Here is a 23468-nt window from a genome sequence, read left to right on the forward strand (position 1 = left end):
AAACGGCAACTGTACTTGGAGCTGAGCTGCGCCCTCCACAACTTGATTGAAGGACAATGACTTGGAGCTGATGGACCCTGGAAAAACACACTGTTCCCCAATATTCCCCAATAAAATTTATATTAAAATAAAAAAGCGGACAAAGTTAAACAGAAAATTCCAACAAGGCACACATAATCAAATTACTGGAAACCCATGATAAAGAGAAAAATCTTAAAAGCTGATAAAGGAAAAAAAGACACATACAGGGGGAATAAGGATAAGAATGACTACTGACTTCCAATCAGAAACAAAGCAAGAAGATAAACAACACATTTAAGGTGATGGGGGAAAAAACCCTAAAATTCTACACAGCAAAATATCTTCAAAAATGAAGATGGAAAAAGTTTGAGAAAATGAAAGCTAAGAGAATCATTGCCAGCAGAGCAGAACTAAAAGAAGTATTAAAAGGAGTTCTTTGGGCTAAAAGAAAATGGTATAAGAAACTCAGTTCTACATAAAAGAATAAGTGGAACTAGAAATAATACATATATGCATAATCATCAAAGACTTTCTCATTAAAAATGTATTTTAAATATAATTGTTTAAGTAAACATAACAATGTATTATGGGGTTTATAACATATACAGACATAAAATGTATAATAGCACAAAGGCAGTAATGGAAGTGATTTTATAAGTTTCTTACATTAAAAGTGAAGTGGTATAATATTATTTGAAGGTAGATTTGATACATTAAAAATATATAAGTACGGGGCCAGTAGATTTGATACATTAAAAATATATAAGCCGGCCTGGTGGCTCAGGCGGTTGGAGCTCCGTGCTCCTAACTCCAAAGGCTGCCGGTTCGATTCCCACATAGGCCAGTGGGCTCTCAACCACAAGGTTGCCAGTTTGATTCCTCAACTCCCACAAGGGAGGGTGGGCTCCGCCCCCTGCAACTAAGATTGAACACCTCACCTTGAGCTGAGCTGCCACTGAGCTCCCAAATGGCTCAGTTGGTTGGAGTGAGGGCTCTCAAACGCAAGGTTGCCAGTTCGATTCCTCAACTCCCGCAAGGGATGGCGGGCTGCGCCCCCTGCAACTATCAATGGCATCTAGACATGGAGCTGAGCTGTGCCCTGCACAACTAAGATTGAAAGGACAACAACTTGACTTGGAAAAAGACCTGGAAGCACACACTGTTCCCCAATAAAGTCCTGTTCCCCTTCTCCAATAAAATCTTTTAAAAAAATTATATATATTTTTATATATACGTTTATATATATACTTACAGTGTAAACGTATATAATATATAATATGAGCCCTAAAAGAACCACTATGAAAAAAGGTGAAGCGATACAGTTAATTGGACAATAAAAGAAAATGGAATATTAAAACAGTCAACATAAAGACAGAAAAGGGAGGAAAAAGGACCAAAGAATAAAAAGGAAAACAACAAAATAGAAGTCTGAAAACCAACTACATCTGTAACTACATTACACATAAATAGTAAAAACTCTAAAGATCCCATGTGAAAGTCAGAGATTGTCGAACTGAATAAGAAAACAGACCACAAGTATATGTTATCTTACAAGAGATGCAGTTTGTAAAGACATAGATAGATTTTAGGTAGAAGGACAAAAAGATATGCCATGCAAATGCTAATCAAAAGATAGCTGGCTACATTAATGGTTACATTAATATCAGACAAAGTAGACTTCAGAACAAAGGTTATCAGCGATAAAAACATTTCATACTATAAAAGGATCAATTTATCAAGAAGACATAATAATCTCAATGTGTACAGACTTAATAACAGAGATTCAAAATATGAAGCAAAACCTGACACATCCATAATTATAGATGGAGATTTCAACACTTCTTTCTTAGTGATTGACAAAACAATTGGACAAGTTGGAAAGACTTGGGAAGACTTGACTAACGCTACATTGACCTAATTGACATTTATAGAACACTGTACTGAACAACAGCAGAATACAAATTCTTTTCAGGCGCACATGAAACAATTACCAAGACAGAAGTCATACAAAGTATGCTCTTTTGTCATAATGGAGTTAAATTAGAAATCAATAACACAAAGATATCTGGAAAATCCTCAAATATTTGGAAATTACATAACATACGTCTAATAACCCATTGGTAAAAGAAGAAATCATCAGGTAAATTAGAATATATTTCAAGATAAATGCTAATTAAAATAACACATCAAAATGTGTGGGATGCAGTTAAAGAAGTGCTTGAAAACAGTTTATAACTTTAAAGGTTTACATTATAGAAAAAGAAAGGTCTAACATCAATCATCTAAGCTTCCACTTTAAGAATTTAGAAAAAGAGCAAATTAAACCCAAAATCAGATAGAAAGAAACTAAAAAATAGGAACAGAAATGAATGAAATAGAAGATGGACAATCAGTAGGGGGAAAAAAAACCAATGACACCAAAAGTTATTAATAGTTCTTTGAAAAAGAAAAAAAACCTGCAAATGATCAATATCATAAGTGAAAGAATGCACATCTTTACAGATCTTACAGACATTAAAAGAATAATGGGCTACTAAACATTTGAAATCATCCAACCTACCTCTTCAAAGGAATATTTTTCTACAGTATGAAGAGCATCCTGTGTCTCATTCCATCCTCCAACAGAATAGATGCAGTCATTGAGTGCAGCCACCCCAAGGTATGCTCTCCTGGTTCCCATTGGAGGAAGTGGAGACCAACGCTTAGAAAGTGGATCATAAACTTCAAAAGAACGAAGCTCTATTCCTTCATTGCTGATGCCTCCAATTACATAAATTAAACCTGGAAATGGAATATTTTTGCTCAGATGCTATAGAAAATAGGATGTAAATAATTATCAAAATTTTAATAGTTATGATTTATTTACTATACTGATGTTATACTTAATGTAGGACTTTCCATATTCTTTGAGAGAAAATTGACTTCTGTCTAGTTTATCACAGCTCACATTTAAGCACATTATAAAGAATTAGAGGTACAAATTTAAAGTGGCATTGAATTTTCAAAAAATTTAATGATGTTATAACAAAGCAATTTGTCAGAAAAGGATCTCCCATCTGATTGTCTGCTTGATGATCTCAAATTCCAGATCCACTGCTAGAATACATAGGTAAAAAGGACAACGAGAAGTACTTTTTTCCCCAAAAAAATGTTATGGCCCTGGTTGGTAACACCCTACCTGTTGCTCAGATGGACAGAGAATAAAACAGAGAATTGAGTTCAAATTAGAATAGTTCTATATGGCTAGATTTAGGTATCAGAATCAATCACTAAAATACAATAGAATATAATTCGGAGAGTTCCTTTTTAAATTTGATTGAAACTAATGGCAATCTACAATTATTTTTGAATGCCAATTTACAATTATTTTTGAATGCCTAGTGTTGTTTCCCATGCTCTAAACTGAGGAATTGTAAGTTATAAAGAATGGCATTTTAGGAAAAAATGTGAGCTAAATGTTAGCAAACTTGGGTTCCAGCTCCAGCTTTGCCAGTAACCAGCTATGAAAAAAGACACTTACAACCTTCCTAATCTTCAGGTTCCTCATTTCTAAATAAAGGGATTGAACTAGATAATCTCCAAAATGCCTCCCTAGCTTTATGATTTTAGATGGGAAGATAAAAATAATAAATATAAAACAGCTTGAGACCCTTATAATATGAAAAAATAGTTCAATAATTTGTATCATGTAATTTGAACATTTAAAAGCTAATGGAAATCTGAGAAGGTACTCACAAAGCAGGAAGAACTTGAGCTGGGAACAAAGTAGGCTGAGCTGTCATATAATAATGGGCAGACTGCTTCCTACTTTGCAGGTACATGTAAATCTGCTCTCCAACTCTGGACAGAGAATCAGGTTTTATTTGACAGTGCTTACTAACTACCTCTCAGGGCATAGTAGATAAAATAATTGTATACCATTTTAATATGCAGTACATTTTTCAAATCTATCATAGCATTATATTCTGTGTGGACTGAATCACAATGTACCCTGTAAAAAAAAAAAACACTGAAGAAAACTATAAGAAGAGATTGTGAAGATTATTTTTGATATTCTCTCCCTACTTAAAAATACTAAGGACTGCATGGGAGAGAAAATAACAATAGTAGATGATGTTTTAATGCTTATTTTGCTAGTCAGGTATATTTGCCTATCTGGAATTTTAAATTCTAGCTTTGTTTATTTAAAAAAATTGATTACTTTGGCAATACAGAAATAAAGAAATAAGAGGTTAAAAGATGTAAGAAGTTAAAAGAAGAGCTTCCATACTGTTAGTGTTAATCACTGAATACTAACAGACATAAAATATATTTTTGTGAAAATAAAGCCTCAAGCTCAGTTTTTTAAAAAACATTTTTCAGGAAAAATATTTTATTAAGCAATTACCTTGCATTTCACAACACCCAAAGTAGTAGCGTGACATAGCCATGTTGCCAACTACTTCCCATTTATTTTCATCAGGATCAAATCGTTCAATGGTGTTCCCTATCTCAGCTCCAACCCATCCACCTGTGACCAAATAGAAAAATGTTATGTCTGGGATAGAGAAATCTTTTTTATGAAAAACACCCTAGAAAACACCTAATCTGTCAACTTCATATTATGGATGATTATCACATGGAACAGAGGGGTTATTTGTCCAAGATCACATGAAAAGTTAGAATTTGACTGAGTAGAACTCAGATCTTTTATTTCTCTGTCTAGTTTTCACCAGAGATTTAAAATAAAAAAACTTCAGCATACTGCATAGGAAATACGGTATTTTGCAAAACTACCTTTTGAAACAACTTCTGTTTATTCAGAGTGGTTATTCTAATCATGAGATTTAACTAGTCAGCTAAAGTGCTTCATTGGACATCTCATCTATGTTTTATCGCCATCTCTTAAGAATTCAACACTTGACAATATTCCCCAAGTAATAATATTTTGAGAATAAAACTATATAAAGCTGAAAGGATACAAGTTTCTTACAGGAGGGAAGAAAAATTTCTAAAGTAATCTGACTAAGAATTTAAACATTAGATATCCTTAAATTGAACAGCATAGTTACCCAAAGCATAGATAGCCCCATAACACACACACACCCCCAAGCCACAGCGGGGGTGATTCATTGAAGCTACAGTTGTCCACTGTTTAGTAACTGGATCATAGCATTCAGTACAGTCAAAAATCATTGAATCCTTTTCACCTGAGTTAAATAAGAGACACATATCAGAAGGTTTAGTAATGCTAATAGCCTAGAACCATAATACAATATTCAGTAGCATTCCATGTTGTTGGAAATTCAACTATGATGTCTGATTTTATACTTCTTGTTAAAATTCATTTGCCCAGCATTATTTTGAATCCATAGCACTGTTATTTATTAAGCCCATTTAATGAAACAATGACACAATTTTTCTGTTATCTATTTCTAATGCTACCACCCAAACAATCCATGTAATTTTTGAGGATACAATTTGCATTTTAACACTTGTATAATTTGAGTTTTAATGTAATCCTTATCTAGCAACAAACTGAAAATGAAATTCTTTTTAACACTATCATTTAAAATAGAATTTTAAAATATACTATACCTAGGAGTAAATCTAATCAAAAGGTTGTATAAGACCTCTATGGTTAAAATTTATAAACTTTTTAGATAAAATTTTAAATTAAGGAATATCTAAATAAGTGAAGAGATGTATCATGTTCACGAATTAAAAATCAACCGATTTACAGATATAATCCCAATTTTTAAAAGACCGTTTCTCTTTTATTTTGTTAGAATACATATAACATAAATTTACTATCTTAACCATTTTTAAGTATACAGTTCAGTGATGTTAAACACCTTCACATTGTTGTGCAGTCATCACAACCATCCCTCCCCGTAACTCTTTTCAGCTTGTCAAACTAAAATTCTGTACCTATTAAACAATAACTCGCCATTCACTCCTCACTCAGCCCCTATACTTTCTATTTATGATTTTTGACTACTCTATGTACCTCATAGTGGAATCATACAGTATTACTTTGAAAAAAACTGATTCTAAATTTTATATGTAAGTACAAAGGGCCTAGAATAGCCAAACACTAATAAGGACAGAGAAACTACTCTATCAGATAAGCTTATCACACTTAAAGTAGAGGTACAGTAATTAAAACAGGGATAGACAAAGAGACAAATGGAACAGAAAATAAATCTAGAAACAGATCCACGCATGTATGATTACTTGACATATGACAGAGTTTACACTGCAGAGCAGCAGGGAAACGGAAGCCTTTTATGCTGGGATAATGGGTTATACATAGAGGAAAAAAAATGAAGCTGATTCCCTACTCATGCTATACATAAAAACTCAATTCCAGGTCGATTACAGACATAAATGTAAATGGCAGAACTACAAAATTTAGAAAATAAAGGTGTATTTCCTCATGACTTTGGAGTAGGAAAGGATTTCTTTAAAAAGGTACAAGAAACACTAACCATAGCGGAAAAAAAAAATAATAGCATTGGCTACATGAAAATTAAAACCATGTTTATCAAAAGATAACATAAAGAGGGTGAAAAATAAAGCAGCAGATTAGGAAAAGATATTTATAGGACATATAACTTTATGAGGGCCTATGATCCTGAATGTATACAAAACTCCTTCTGTGCAGAAAAGAGTTATTAACACAGCAAGCCTGAGACTGTCTCTCCTTAGAAAGGCCTGCTTTCAAGGTTGACCCTTGCCTGGAATCTGGGAACATGGCTAGTAAACAGTTCCCTACACTGTTATAAAATCTTCCGTAAATGATAAGAGTGGCTTTTTGCAGTGATGAAAATGTTCTGGAATTAGATACTGGTGATGGTTGCACAACTTTGTGAATATACTAAAAACCACTGACCTATATACTCTAAATGGTGAATTTTATGCTACGTGAATTATATCTTAATTTTTTTAAATAGTGAATATTAACCCAGATATGTATGTATCTAGAAGGAAATAAAATAAACTATTAACTGTTTATCGCTGGGTGGTAAAATTATAGTATGGGTGATTTTTATTTTCTTTTTCATATGTTTAGATTTTAGCAAAATTTCTACAATAAAACCTGAATTACTTTGATAATAAAAAATATTTTAAAATTACATATTAAGAAATACCTTAGGATAGCAATATTGGTAGTATTAATAATAGCTAGCAAAGTCAGCATTTTTTTGATGGGCCCCCTTTTTTGCAGGGCCCCCATAAGTACTTCTATGACATCAGAAAAGGGGATACACATATATGCAAGTGCCACGAAGGACACTGTGACCCTAGGTTAAACAGGAGAGTTCATAAAATGAAACTATCCACAATTGCCAAAATGTACATAAAAAGAACTATTAGAGTTCTAGTCAAAGATTATATAAAATTATGGCCTTTATATACTGACAGAAAGTTACTGCTTAAAACTCTAATTTTTTTGTGAGGCTTTTCAGATGCACCATGACAATTATTGATTTAAATGAACAGTTTTTGAGTGACAATTATATTCTCGCCAAAGAAAAAATAAAAATAAAATATTCCCTATATCTCTCTCATTTTAACCTAACGGGATCATAGTCATAAATAAAAATTTTGATATACAACTTTTAGTGTTTTAGACTGACCCATAGAAATAAAGCAAGAAGATTAGCTGTAAGGTTAGAGATGATCTACCTAGGCTTGCTGCTATAAAGACAAATTATACAGAAGTAAATATTGATATTAAAAGTGTTAGCATTTATTTCTCTTTAGATCCCTTTCTGGTAATTATTTCCCTCCAACATTCAAATCCTCTTTAGTTTTATTAATCATTTTCTAATTCTTAATTGTTCCAGAAAATACAATGATTTCAATCAAGAAATATCCCAATGCCTAGCTGACTTGTTTTGTATATATCCCACTGTCCCACTGTTAAGTAAAAATGATTCATAGTGTAGCTTTCAGAATTAAAAAATTTTATCCAAAATGTTGACCTAAATTTGGGTGCCATATTTTATAAACAACTTTTCATTAAAACCAAACCTAAGTATTCTGCCTTTTGATAAATCATAGTACCCCTCTGGTCTGAAATTTTCAGTATCTTGTATTTCCTTTTTTTCTTTCATTCATTTATTCAATAACTATTTATTGAACACAATTATATCTACATATACCCCAGTACCTAGCAATATATATAAGGCATGTAAGAATGCAGCCAACCTATAGCTACAGACTAATAAGGGAAATAAGTCATTTTCATTATTACCTCCAATAGCGTAGACCATCCCTCCCAGAACTGCTACTCCCAGCCCACATCGAGCCTGATGAAGTGAAGACACAGTGGTCCAGTACTGGCTAAAGGTGTCAAAACGTTCTACACAGCTCAGGGCTCTGCTATCACTCCAACGACCCCCCTGCAACCGAGTATATCCACCTGAACAAAGGAAGGAAAGGAGGAACAGAGCAAATTCCTTACTGCTAAATATGAAAATGGTAGTAAGGAGAAAAACCTAGCCCTCTACATCTAGACATTCAGTATAGCTATTTCATAGCAAGGAATAAATGCTTTAGAACACACACACACACACACACACACACACACACACACACACTTCTTAAATGTGTCAAGTCCTGAAAGATTATGGCTCAAATGCAATGAATTAACCACAATGAGTCTTTTACCACCTGGTCTTAGTTATAATAGACTATTAGATAAGACATAAATCTAGCAGCTGGTTTTCTGTCTAGTTAGGAAGTTTCATTACGACTTCTGTTAGTGTCTATTTGCAATGAAAAATAGTGAGTTGAAATTCTGGTTTGACTGCACATCATTAAAAAAAGTTTAGCGTGCACTCAAAAATCACATATTAATAGATCATAGCATATATAAAATTACACACACTATTACATAAATATTATAAATTATACAGAAAGTGCATTTTCTTTTAAATTTTTTCATTTACAGCTGACATTATTTTATAGAAAATATTTATATATAAATTTTGTATATAAATCTGGGCAATCTGCCAATATATACCGTGTTTTCCTGAGAATAAGACCTAACTGGAAAATAAGCCCTCGCATGATTTTTCAGGATGACATCCCCTGAACATAAGCCCTAATGTATCTTTTGGAGCAAAAATTAATATAAGACCCGGTCTCATTTTCAGGGAAACACAGTATATATCAAATATTGATAAGGATTAATGCTTTTAAAAATAAAAATGAAAAGAGGTTTTAATGTTCATCTGATACGCCTATGGATTAGCCTGCACATCCCCAGTTTGGAGACCACTGGTTCCTATCATCCCTACTGACCATGTAAGATACTGTGAATAGTTAAAATTTTTGAGGTTTATTTTCCTTATTTTTCACTAGAATTCAAATTTTCAACTTTTAAAGCAATATTTCTTTAGTCAGCTATTGACAATAATTGGGTAATCTAAGAATCCAAAGATTTAGATCACAGATGTCAAATGAGCAGCTATTTTATTCTTAGATGTGTAGTATATTATATAAACACAATTTATAAATCTGCAGCCTGTAAGTTAAATTAAATGTCTAACTGACACACCTGAATATTGTGACATGTATAATAAAAACAAAATTTTAAAAGGTTTTAATCCTGAAAATAAAGATAATTTCTATTACTTTTTAAAAGATTCTCACCTACTGCATACAGGTACTTTCTTGCTTTCTTCCGAGGTCGAATCTTAGATGTTTGCAGAAAACTACAAAACTTGTTCTCTTTGGGAGATTTGCATACCTCACAGTACTCTTTCAAAAGTGTTTGCAACGCAACACGAAGATTAAAATCGGATACTCCTAAAGCAATGTTTAAAAAGATAATGTTTTAATCAACTTTTAAGTGATATTGCAAAGACATGTTACCATAAAGATAAAACACATTTAACAATCAAAAAAATAAAAATTCATGATCAAACAATGGCTATAATAGCAAATGTTACTTTTCTCATTGCTGCTACAAAATATACTTTTTTCGGCAGGGTTCGGTGGCTCAGGCGGTTGGAACTCCATGCTCCTGACTCCGAGGGTTCCCACATGGGCCGGTGGGCTCTCGGCCACAGGGTTGTCAGTTCAATTCCTCGCCTCCCGCAGGGGATGGTGGGCTGTGCTCCCTGCAACTAGAAAAACGGCGCCTGGACCTGGAGCTGGGCTGCGCCCTCCACAACTGGGACTGAGGGGGCGGCAGCTTGAGGCTGAGCAGCGCCCTCCACAACTGAGATTGAGGGGACAACTTCACTTGGAAAAAAGGCCTGGAAGTGCAGTGTTCCCCAATAGAGTCCTGTTCCCCTTCCCCAATAAAAAAAAAATCTTAAAAAAAAAAAAAATATATATATATACACACACACACACATACACACACATTTTTTTCCTTAAATCAAAGGTCCATTTCCTAAAAAGATTTTGAGCATGATTGGGTAGGTTGTTCCTGCTCAAGGATGCTTAGCTGAGAGGTAAATTGGAAATGAAAGTCAACGTGTGTCCCACTTGGCAAATTTTAAGGCCTGGACTGCCCTAAAAAGGCACTCTTTTCTAATTTGCACAAAAGCACCATATATGCTAGCAAGGGACTGTCTCCAAGCCTTGTCCCTATCTCCCAGAAGTATATTGAGAAAAGATGGTCAACTAACAAAATCTTGAGAATTCTCACTAATAACTAATCATTTGGAGAGTGGTAGAATGAATAGGTAATAAGTAGAACTGAGAAGTTAAAGAACAAAACCTTGAGTTGGGGGGGGTTGGAAAAAAATAACAATGCTAATTACCTCATTTTTCTTAGCAGAGAGTCTATACTGTATAAAATACAACACAAAATGAAACTGATTTAATCTTTTAATGATTTTCATCTTTTGCCCTTAACTCTGTAGTACTTTTTAGAATGAATACCTTTTGGGATAAAGAAACATTTATCTGAAATTAGTTATTACTTCAGTTTCTTTGTTAACTTTTAGTGAGATTTAAGTACACTTTTAATATTTATAAATAGTATGTACAGAATGATTATTGTAATTTTCTTTCCTATCTATCCATCCAACCATACATTCTCCTATACTGACATATCTGAATGTTAATTATAACTGGTTATTTTGGGGTGGCCGACTTTGGGAGATTTGTTTTTTTATACTTTATTACCTAAACTTTTTATAAGACCATGTACCACTTCTTCAGAAAGTAAAGTCATTCTTTAAAATGCAAGAAATAGATATGTTATGAGATAGCTAATAATATTAAATTGCCTGAATTATTCCAGTGGCAATACAAAAAAATATACACCAGGGAAAAAAATCTACACATTTCACATAACATAATTTAACCATTTCAATTAAGCCTTTTGCTCCCTCTCTGAATTTTGTGGTAGGGTCTCATTACCTTTCTACACAAATTGTCCATCTTTTCTCCAATATGCTCAAAAAGAAAAAGTTTCAAAATTGAAAAATGTTAAGGTTGCTTTAAAAACAAAATTCTCCATTTACTTCTCCCTTGACTCTCTGCAATTTTACTCCAGTGAAATACCTTTCGATGATAACTATTGGGCATACTTACTAAGCAGTGCAAGACTAGAATATTATAATACTGAAAGCTGTAGGAAAATACGCCCCAATGCCAGGGACCTTCCCTTGTTCCTAGTAGAGGAACTTTCCTTTAGCACTCTGTACCTGTGGCACTTGGGAAAAACCAACTCAACCATGAAAACTTTTGTCCCACTCCTAAATTCTCACGATTCATGCAAAAAATATGTCTGGATAATTTCTCTCTTCTTGTTAGAGCATTTAAATACAGTCAGCCTTCATTATTTGTAGATTCCTTATTTGTGCATACATCTACTTACTAAAATGAAATTTGTAACCCAAATTAATCCTCATGGTACTTTCTAGTCATTCAAAGACATGCTACAGGTGGCAAAAAATGTGAATCACCCTGACATTCATGTTCCCCATGAGACCAAATAAGGTGACACTCTGCCTTGTTTCAACTCTCATACTGTAAACAAGTATCCTTTTCACAGCCTATTTAGTGCTATGTTTTTCAAATTTTTGTACTCTGTTGGTGATTTTGCTGTTTAAAATGGCCCCTAAGCATACCACTGAAGTGCTGTCTAGTGTTCCTAAGTGAAAGAAGGCTGTGATGTGCCTTATGTAGAAAATACATGTGTTAGATAGGCTTCATTTAGGCTTGAGTTATAATGCTATTGGTCATGAGTTCAACGTTAAGGAATCAACAGTATATATCAAATAAGGCGTTTTGACAAACACACATAAAACAAGGTTTATGTATTGATCAGTTGACAAACATGTCTTGACCAGATGCTTGTAAGAACTTACCCTATATTTCCCCTAGGAACAATGGCTTAGTAGTTTGCCAAAGTGAGCATGGCTACTTTATAGAACATAACTAGCATGAATGAGAATTGACTTTATACGCATTAAAACAAAATTATCCCTAAGAAAAAAATTACAAAATTCTCTTAACATTGTTACGTTACATGGAGAAAAACTAAAAACCCACATTAAATGTAATTCCTTCACAGAATTGCACCTTTAATGCTAATAGTGTATTTAATGCTAATAGTGTATTTATAAAAAGATCATTTGTAATTCAGTCACATCCTAAAGTTTCAGTGCATGACAACAGTAAAAGCTTTAAATCTTGAAACCAGGTCTAAAGTAGTTTTTAAAAATAAATTTAAATATTATCATTTTCTAATATAAAAAAACTATTTTATACTATGGTGAAAAGTATTTTCAAAGACGATTGGAGCTAAAGATGATTCAAAGACTACTTAGGAGCTATGATATTTTAGCAACATAAAATTTATTTTATAATGAGGGGACTTACAGGATTTATTGAGTTTTGGTTTGTTTTTAGCATATGCAATTTCCTCAAATTGCTGATATTTTCAGAGTGACAAGAGGAAATCTTACACTGAAATAATTAGTACTGCCAGAAACAGCAGTATTTTAGCTTTGTCAGTAATTTTATCTGTAACTCTCATCTCCATTAGGATTTAATCTCAAGAAAGGTACATAAGGGGGGTAAGAGGGAGTAGGGCTCTAGAAGATGGTAAACGGGGTCTAATATATGCTAATGGAAAGAGAACTGACTCTGAGTGGTGAACATACAATGTGAGATACAGATGATGTATTACAGAATTGTACACCTGAAATCTATATAACTTTACTAACAATTGTCGCCCCAATAAACTTTAATTTAAAGATTAAAAAAAGAAAGGTACAATATGATTTGATTAAAATTAAAGGGTAGAAATATTGAAATACTACTGTCTACCTACACATAAAAGTCTGTATCTTGCATACAGTAATTATTCAATAAATGTCTGCTATTGAACTGAAAAATCAAAACACTATGACATTTCAAATAGAGAAAAAGCCACTGGATAATTGACTAATTTGATATGTGACAAAAAAATTACCTTCTATGTACTTTAAAAGCCTCTGAGGAGGTAATAAAGGAAATCGAATTGGGTCTAGCACTTCCACCACATGTTTTCTTCTCTTTCCCAGATCTTTGAGAATCCATTGCATTGCAGCTAAGAACACCTGGTATTCATCCTCAATGCTGAGCTCTTCACTTCGCAAAATTTTGATCAGCTGATCTTTCGTAAGTGCCAGGAACTCCTCCCCACTCTGAACCTCCAAGAAATGGACATGAATGTAGTTTTCTGTGAATTCCAAAAGATCATGGCAGGCAATCTGCTCCGAGAACTGAAAGATCCCTATGCAGTTCAGTGGATCAATTTGTCGTTTCAGAAATTCACAGCAAAGATTAACAACTTCAGTCAACTGTAGCATGTCTGCTGCAACAATCAACTCCTGAACATTACTCACACCTATGTTCACTATACCTAGGGAAACAGGAGACAACATAATCAGCAAAATAAAAACAGGCATTGACTTATATTCAAAATGCATTATACTTGTCTCTGATAGCCAAGTAAAAAGGCAACAAAGGATCTGTACAAAGAGCACAAAACTTAAATGATGATAGCTAACATTTATGGAACACTTACAATGAACAGGAGCACGAATTGCTTTATACATTCATTTAATCCTGACTATAACCCACATAGTTGAGTTTTTTTCCTTATTTTTGTATTAAGAAAATAAAATCAGAAAGTTTAAGTAACTTGTCCCCAAGTCACATGGTTAAGTGAGTTGAGGGTAGGGATTGACATCAAAGTCCATGTTTTCAACATAAGGCTATAATGCATCTAAAAAACATCTACTTAGGTACTAGGAAGGGTGAGACAGGTTCCCTCTCTTTAATTATGATAAAGTGCCACACAAATGTTAATTTTACTATTAGGTATAACCAAAAGTCTATAACATATGAAGAGTTATTACATACTTAACATTTAAATAACTATATAGACCACTCTCTTTCCAGAGGGCTTCACTTTCATATATTTACACTATGACTTTGGGAGGACATCAAATAGTCAATTATATTAAGAAGGAAAAAGAGACATTGTAATTCTCCTACTATATAAGGATGAACTCTCCATTCAATCTTATACTTTCCCTTTATCACTTTTATAACATTCACTCCACTAAGCTATTTGTCTAAAGTTTGTATTACCAATTAGATTTATAAAGTCTGTTGGGGCATGGTTTGCCCCTTTTGTATTCCTAGCCCAGAGTAGGTGCTCAAAATTTTTGTTTTATTTTTATTTATTTTTTTCAAAAATTTTGTTTTAATGAAGAATGGCCAAAGAGATTATGGTGAGAGGAAGAATACTGCTTGCTGAATACAAACTGGCGGTTTTCCAAAAGTATAAGAAATGGAATTCACCATGGGCGTAAATGGTAGTGGCTTCAAAGAAAACTGAGACTTACTTGAATGAAATGAGAATTCACCACAAACTTGAAGAAAATAAAATCACAGGCTGTGATCTAAGGGGACTGAATGACTGCTATTGGATAAAGCCAAGAGTTACTTGAGAATAATAAAAAGAATGCCCTCCAATTTAGTAAGGCTTTATAGATTACAAAAAGTACTTTTACATTTATTAAAATTTATCTCATTTAACTTTCACATGAATTATAAAGTGCTACTGGCCCTACCTTATGATAAGGAAAATGAGGCTCTCACAAGTTCATTTCTACCAGGGGTGCCAAAAAAATGTATACACATGACTTGTGTTCATCTTTTGTTATCGGTATATATTGAGTATTACAATTTTAATACATTTTTTCCTTTCTTAAAATATGTATACATTTTTTGGGTACCCTCTGTATTTTGTAAATACCTAATTTGCATTACCTAGAAAGCTCTGTGAAGGCAGAGGCCATGCCTGTTTTGTTTACGTCATATCCATAGTGCCTAGCTGAAAAAAATTATTCATAAATATCTGTTGAAAGGGTGAATGAATAATTGACTAAAGTTAAATGAAATACCTGTATCACATAGCTAATTAGTGGCAGAGCTAGATCACAAACCCAGGTCATTTTATTCCAAGTGAAGTGCATGTAAAAGTCTAAGGTGAGTGTGGGGACAGAGCCAGGAGTGCAGTTTCTAGGCTCTCGCCCTCAAGTGGAAAGGTGCTCACTCGGGTAGTAAATGGCCATCAACTGTGATTGGATGACCATCTGCTGTGGCTAGTTGGCCATCAGCTGTAACCAATCAGTGAGCCATTGGCCACTAATATAACTTCCGTGGCTACGCTAGCAGAAAATGGGGGCTAGCAAGAAGATGGTGGCTGAGCTAGCAAGGGCGGATTGCAGCTAGCAAGTGAGGTTGGTTGGCAGAGAGAAGTGCACGGCAGGTTGCAGATTATGTGGCTCCTGCTTCCGGTCTCCAACGCCAGCGAGAATATAGTGGTATGAGACTTCCCTATCTATGGCTCCGTGGATGTTCATTTTTGGCCTCACCATATCCTGTGTTCTTGTGCGAGGAGCGGGACTAGAAACCCCGCAGGACACCCTGCATGATAGTGAGAAATATCTGTTAAAATCTATCAGAATTGTGAATGGCTAACAGAATGCATGGACAAGTCCAAAGGAGAGATCAACAGAGTAATAGGTTTTGCTGCCCCCACAACCCCAAAAAGGAAAATGCTATTACAATGAAAATCAAAGAACATGCTTTGTAAGAACAAATCGTTTCAAAGACTACAAAATTCCCTCTCTAATAAATACCCAATAGTCATTTTCTCTTCATCCTTACTAACAGAACCTTGATTTGCCCTGCTGAAAACTATATTTCTTAGCCTCCTTTGCAGATAGGGGTGAATTTTTGACTGAGTTTGGCCAACAGGATATAGGCAGCAGTTATTGGGTAGGGCTACCAGAAAAGTTCAAAAAGAGGATAGACTCAGCTGGCAGTTGCTTTTGCCTTCCCCTTTTCCTCCTTCCACTGGCTGGAGTTCAGCCAAGATGAGTTGGGCATGTTTATGTGATGAAGTTACAAGCTATAGATGGTGGAGCAAAATGTTGGAGGAATAATGGGACACTAATGACATCATGAAACACCATTATCAGCCTTGGACTGTCTACTATGGATTCATTTTTGTGGAAAAATAAACTCCTATCTTGTTAAGCCACTTTGTATCTTTTACCAGGAGCCAAGTGCTGTTTCTTAACTGTTATACCAATTTTAGCCTTAAATGTCAATATTCTACAATCTTATTTTCCCCAAAATATATTCAGTAGCTTTTATTTCTCTAGGTTTTACCACCTTTTTTTTTTTTAATTTTATTGGGGAAGGGGAACAGGACTTTATTGGGGAACAGTGTGTACCTCCAGGACTTTTTTCCAAGTCAAGTTGCTGTCCTTTCAGTCTTAGTTGTGGCAGGTGCAGCTCAGCTCCAGGTCCAATTGCCATTGCTAGTTACAGGGGGCACAGCCCACCATCCCCTGCGGGAGTCGAACCGGCAATCTTGTGGTTGAGAGCCCACACTCCAACCAACTGAGCCATTTGGAAGCTCAGCGGCAGCTCAGCTCAAGGTACCATGTTCAATCTTAGTTGCAGGAGGCGGAGCCCACCATCCCTTGCAGGACTCAAGTAGTTGAACCGGCAACCTTGTGGTTGAGAGCCCACTGGCCCATGTGGGAATCGAACCGGCAGACTTCAGAGTTAGGCTAAGCATGGAGCCCTAACCACCTGAGCCACCGGGCTGGCCCAAGGTTTTACCACTTTTTATTTCTTTGATGGAAGTGCTCATCACCAGCAACATGGTAATCACTCCATGAACACTCTCTTTCACTAAATATCTCTTCTTGCTACTGTCAGACAACAGAGGCAGAATAGACAACCTGTAGCATTTCTTCTGTTTTCATGTAGTTCAACACTAATTCCATTGGATTAACCTGTGTTAATTTCTACTTTGCAAATAAGAGAAGTAGGGATATTTATGAAGCAGTTTTCAGCTCACACAAGTCATTTAGAAAAGTGAGATCAAGAACCCCTCAATGCTAATTTGTACATTAGCCAATAGGCAGAGCTGCATTGCTTTCAGTAGATAAAAGATAATCATTTTTGGGGGCGGCCGGATGCCTCAGTTGGTTAGAGCACAGCTCTGAACAACAGGGTTGCCGGTTCGATTCCCACATGGGCCAGTGAGCTGTGCCCTCCACGACTAGATTGAAGACAACCAGCTGCCACTGAGCTTCCGGAGGGGCAGCTAGATGGTTCAGTTGGTTAGAGCACAAGCTCTTAACAACAAGGTTGCTGGTTTGGCATGGGATGGTAGGCTGCGTTCCCTGCAACTAAACATTGAAAATAGCTACTGGACTTAGAGTTGAGCTGCGCCCTCCACAACTAGACTGAAGGACAATGACTTGGAGCTGATGGGCCCTGGAGAAACACACTGTTCCCCAATATTCCTCAATAAAATTAAAAAAAAAAAGATAATCATTTTTACAATCCCAAAGTTAAGTTATTTTCTGAAATTTTCCAAAAAGAAACATGAAGTAACACAAAGAAAAATCACCTTTGCTCATTTTCCAGGTTTAAGTACCATGCATTAAATAAACAACACTTTATCAGGCCACATAATTATGCCCCACCAAGTAGTCCTTTAAGGAGAACATGGTATATTCTCAAACCTAGACCAAACAAATATAGTCTTTATTTTCAAACATTTATTTTCCTGATTATAAGAGTAATATGTATTCACTACTGAAAAAAAACACTTTAAGGCAAACAAGTATAAAAATGAATGCGAAAATCACACATTTTCCCATACACATACACTGTATTAACACTTTAGTATATCACTTTAGCATATTTCTTTATACTAAATAAAAATAAAATATTTTTATTTAGTATAATTTTTTCCATGTACATTTATGTTACATATTATATGACATACTTTACATATGTGTATTTTCTAATGTTATTAAAACTTCAAAACATTTTAAAAATAAAAGTTTTGACTAAAATAGTACATGTTGATTATAAACATTCTGAAGGAAAAACAGACAAAAGAGGAAAAATAAGAATCTTCCATTACTAGAGATAAACACTTACCAACATTTTGATCTTTTTACTGTGCAGAATACAGACAAGTGATTTTTTTTTAACAAAACTGGGGTGGTACTTATTTAAATCATTTGCGAGACCTAAAAAATATTCCATTATATATACATGTATCATAATTTACTTAACCATATAATCTACTGAGTGAAAATTAGATTGTATTCAATATCTACTATTATAATGTTATAATAAACATTTGGTACATAAATATTTGCCAGCATCACTGATTAATTCCTTAGGATTCCTAGAAAATGAATATGTGGTTAAAAGATATGACCTTTCCAAGACTTATAATAACATATTGTCAAATTACTTTCCATACGAGTTAAATCAATTTATATTTCCATAGCAGTACATGAGTGATTGCATTATTCTTCACTCAAAGCTACAGGCTCACTTAACATACCTGTGTAAACAAAATCTAGAAGTATTTGAAATATTCCAGCTTCAATTCCAAGAATCTGCACAACATCTTTTGAGGACTCTCTCATTCCTCCAGTGAACAAAGCTGCAAAGTAAGGACTACTGGCAGCCAAAACCAACCGATGAACTTTAAAAGTTTCCTTCCCAACTTGTAGCTGCACATCACAGAAATGCTGTCCATTCCTCATCTTATTGATCTGGGCCAAGATGAGTTGGGCATATTTATCTGATGAAAAAGGACTATCACCAGCCTTGGGATGGCCCTCATTAGCCATGATGATAAATTAATTAAAAGGACCGCTGTCCATAATGTGGTTCTACCCTGAAAAACAAAATAGAAAGAGACCAAACACCACATTTTTGTGTTTAACATGTCTTCTATTCACATACATATGAAACATTCCCTATCCTCAAGGAGCTTACAATCTACTTAGGGATATAAAATACACATGAAACAAATAAGGACTAACCTGTGTGGTACCATTCCTAATAGGGTTTCAGAGAAGGGATAGTAAAAGGGTCTAAAATAATTGGAGGACACATCACAGCAGAAATGGGACCTGAACTGGATACTGAAAAATAAAAGGTATTAAGGTATGAAGAGAGGGTATTAGTCCTTCTGTGTGGAATAAAGAAAAGAAGGAAAGACACAAAGACAGAAAGAAGTTTTTGTACATTGCAGTAAGGAAGCACACAATGCAGCCAGAATGAACTTTCATAAAGCAATTGTGATCAGGGCATCTATCTGCTTAAAATCCTTCAATTTGTACACTTCCCTTAGCACACAAAGCCCTTCAAATCTTACCACTGTCTACTTATCCAGTCCTATCTCCTATACTCCTCTTTGAACTTAATACATCAACAAAACCTAACAATTTGCTGTTCTTTGAAAGTGACTCTTTCATAGCACACTTCCCCACCTTTCCCTTCTGCATCTGTCATAATTCAAGACTGTTCAAATATAATTTCTTTCAGGAACACTTCCTTGTTCCTCTCTCCTCTGGGTTTGGTCCTCATCCAAAACTTACCTATTTTACAACCTATATCACACTCTATCTTGTCAGACGTTTCTCTCTCTCTCTCTTTCTCTCTCTCTACCCCGCCCCCCAAAGCTCCTTAAAAGACAACCCTTTAAGGGAATGTAAAATGAATAAGTACAATGGGGAAATAACAATAATAGCTTAGGTTGTTTTTGTTTAACTCTGATAGCTTTTCACACATTAAGCCAACTGTAATTCTCACAATAATTAAGCAGCTGGAAGAAAATATATTGTTATTCGAAATGAGAGACAAGGAAACAAGCTCAAAGTTTCCCAAGGACAGTGTTAGTATGATAGTCTTGGTATTTGAATTCAGGCTTTTTTACTCTAAATCCTGGGCTTTTCCTACCATATCACATGCAAAGAAATTATTAGGCCAGGTAATAGAGAAAGGGCTTTGAAACCCAAGCACAGACATTTGGACCTGAGCTTTTATAGGTTCATCAAGAATAAAATGACATAGTCATGTTTCAGAACTGTTATTTGAGTCTTTAGGTGGATGAGCTAAGAGGTAGCAAAGTCTGAGAAAACAGCTTTACAGCTTCTACATTGAGAATTCAAAGGGATAAATCCAAGGTACTTTCTGAATAAAGAAACCATAAGATTCAGTAATATAAGAGATATGAAGATGAAGCACAGGGGAAATCTTAGATGACTAAGGTTTTGTAACTTAGGCATCAAGGAGAATTGGTAGTAAGACTGACAGAAATGGTGTGGGCTGATGTTAGAAAAAAGTGGTTAACAAGTTTATAGCATTCAGCCAAACTTATCAAAGTAAAAATAACCAAGATGATTATCATGATTATCTAGGAATTAACTTATTAAAAAATTTTATTAAGAAGTTCCAAGGTGGCTAAAATTGCACTTCAGCATCTCCAGAACGTCAACATATTACATTTAACTGGCATATAAAAGCAATACTGCTGATCCGTTTTAGATTTCTTCCTGTGAGCAGATTTTGGACCCCAGTAGTTTAATTACCAGTTACCTTCTCTGTCCCCAACTTCAAGGCATTAAGCACAGTCACTGGGCTAAAATGCTGCCTCCTGCTACAAAACAGTTTACTGAATATACATCCACTCTGGTAACAGACAGCAGAAATCCTGCCTAACCTGTTACCACGCTTCTTAGTAACTGCTCACACTATCCCACTGCCAATAGTACCAATAGGGTACTTCATTTCAAAGGCGGCACGTAGTGTGACCATATTATCAAAGGGAAAGAGCGTAAGTCAGAAACACTGTATAAGGATGTAAAGGACATGCCTCAAGAGACCCAAACTTGAAAGGCAGACTGTTAGGAAACGGTGGAGACGCCCAGAGGGAGTGAAAAAAACCTGTATTTGGTGGCTTTGAAGAGCATCTGGAAGCTGCTTGAGCAAAGGGTGTCAGAAGGAATCCCAGGAGAGAGCCTCACAAAAATGAGTCTCTTTGTGCCCGAGTTGGAGGCTGGACCTGGAGAGTTACTCTTAAGCTGCTGTGACACTGAAAGGGGATAAACATTCCGGCGCTACTTAAATGGTAGGGGAGGCATCTCAGACATGACGGATAGCAGATTGGCCTGGGTCTGGGCCTTCGGATTCCCCAGTCGGGGCGGAAAGCGGACCGGGCCAGACGAAGCTCGGGTGAGGGCGAGAACACTTCGACTGGCAGAGGCACACCTGAGCGGCAGGAGGAAACCGGTTCCAGAGGCTCCTCTCTCCTCCTCTGGGGTCCCGGGAGCCGGAGAGAGCAGAGGAGGAAATTCCCAGCCCCGTTATAGACGCACCCCGGACGCAGGCCTTTCTTACCCGCCGCTTCCCCTTCCTGCCGGCGCCCGCTCAGGCTCTGCGCGCGCAGTCGCTACCAGCACCGCCGCGAAGAGGGCGAGGGAAACCCGGTGTGGGTAACGAGGCGTTGATGACAGGGCAGTGCGGTCGGCGGAGGGCTGGAGGGAAGCCCGGCCTAGTGAAGAGCGCCTCTCGCGCTTCCCCAACCCAGGCCCGGTGTGCGCGTGCGCAGTGCTCTTCCTCTAGAGGTAGCTGTAGCTCCAAGAGCGGCGCTGCAGCACCGCGGGGCTGGTGCTTGATTCCCCGCGGGCGAATAGCCCAGCTGCTAGCTGGCGCTCCTCCCTGTAGGGGCTGGCTGGCTCGCCCTTTCCACTCCACCGACGCTCTCCATTCTTGGGGCATCCCAGGCAGCCAGCGAACCTGTGACAGGGCAAGACAGAGATGAACACCGCCAAGGCGCTCCTCGTCTCCCCCCCCCAATTTATTTTTTATTGAGATATAATGGACATATAACATTGTATTAGATTCAAGTGTATAACATAATGATTTCATATTTGTAACTTCCCTCTGTTCTTTACCATTCACTGAGATCATTTTCTGAGTCTCTGCCTGACTGTGCCCGGCACTGAATTGGATGTCTACTTTGCGGGAAGTGAGAAGGCAAAACGTCCAGTTCTTTTCGTTGTAGAACCTCATAATATGTCACATTAGTGGCTTTCAAACTTTTTTACCCCAGCCCACATGGAACAAAAGCATTCTACATCAAACCCAATAATACCTCACGTGTGTATGTAGACGAATATAAAGAGTCACAAAACTGTTTATACTTACTACCAGCAATACAATAAATTTCGATTTCTTCTTTTTGGTTTCATTACCAGAAAATGCTAAAAGGCACCCGTTGTCAGGAAAAATTGTCAAAGACTTGTAAATGAGCGAAAGAGATTTCTGGGTGCCCTTTCATTGTAAGGGTAGGCATTGTCTAGCAGATGCTGGAAGGATTTGAATCTATAGGGACCTCTGACTTTCTATTGACTAAGCTATTTTACAAGGAAATTGATATTTAAAATAATTCTTGTCCGCTCCATAAAAACGATACCCCAAAACGTTACTATATATTGATCTACAGGATATTAAACCACTTTCACTTCTCTTAGCAAATTCATTTCAACATTCCTGATTTTTTTTTTTTTTTTGCAAATTCATACATTCCTGTAACATTTTCTGGTTCCCTCATTAATTAATAGGATAAACAACATTTTTGACATGTGTTTATTTTACATTTCTATGACAGTCATGATTTTGCCATTCAGAAAATTATAGTTCATCACCACTAAAATTAATTTCACAATTTACTATTGGATTGCACCCAGCAATTTGAAAACTAGTGCTTTAGAGTATATACCTAGGAGCAGAATTGATGGAACATATTGTATGTACACCTTCAATTTCACTAGAAAATACATCTTCTCCAAACTTTTGTTTCAATTTATATTCCCACCAGCAGTGAATGAGTGTTCCCTTGTGCCACATCTTTGCCAACACTTAATATCATCAGATGTGTCAATTTTGTATAATCTGGTGAGTGTAAAATGGTATTTCATTTTTTAAATAATTTACATTCCCTGATTATTAATGAGATCAAACAGTAAAAAGATGTTTATAAGTCACTATGGACTGAATTGTGTCTCCCTACCCCCAATTTGTAGGTTGAAGCC

The 23468-nt window shown here is 35.8% G+C and overlaps 1 protein-coding gene across 2 annotated transcripts in view; it reads right to left on the reverse strand.

Annotated features, from left to right (window-relative positions):
- IPP (intracisternal A particle-promoted polypeptide) overlaps positions 1 to 21958 on the reverse strand; it is a 30679-nt gene extending 8721 nt beyond the window's left edge. Inside the window, exons 1-8 of one of the 2 annotated variants that reach the window (XM_033115127.1) lie at positions 21772 to 21958; positions 18926 to 19264; positions 13454 to 13885; positions 9667 to 9822; positions 8264 to 8431; positions 5073 to 5210; positions 4409 to 4531; positions 2582 to 2802 (exon numbers count right to left, since the gene is read on the reverse strand). In XM_033115127.1, coding sequence (XP_032971018.1) covers positions 2582 to 2802; positions 4409 to 4531; positions 5073 to 5210; positions 8264 to 8431; positions 9667 to 9822; positions 13454 to 13885; positions 18926 to 19217 — 1530 coding nt within the window. In that variant the 5' untranslated portion in view covers positions 19218 to 19264; positions 21772 to 21958. Of the gene's footprint in view, positions 1 to 2581; positions 2803 to 4408; positions 4532 to 5072; positions 5211 to 8263; positions 8432 to 9666; positions 9823 to 13453; positions 13886 to 18925; positions 19265 to 21642 lie in introns of both variants that reach the window. The other variant, XM_033115128.1, reaches the window with a different exon arrangement.
- Between the last annotated feature and the right edge of the window lie 1510 nt (positions 21959 to 23468).

This window comes from Rhinolophus ferrumequinum, chromosome 9 (genome assembly GCF_004115265.2).
Source record: "Rhinolophus ferrumequinum isolate MPI-CBG mRhiFer1 chromosome 9, mRhiFer1_v1.p, whole genome shotgun sequence".
Taxonomy (NCBI): Eukaryota; Metazoa; Chordata; class Mammalia; order Chiroptera; family Rhinolophidae; genus Rhinolophus; species Rhinolophus ferrumequinum.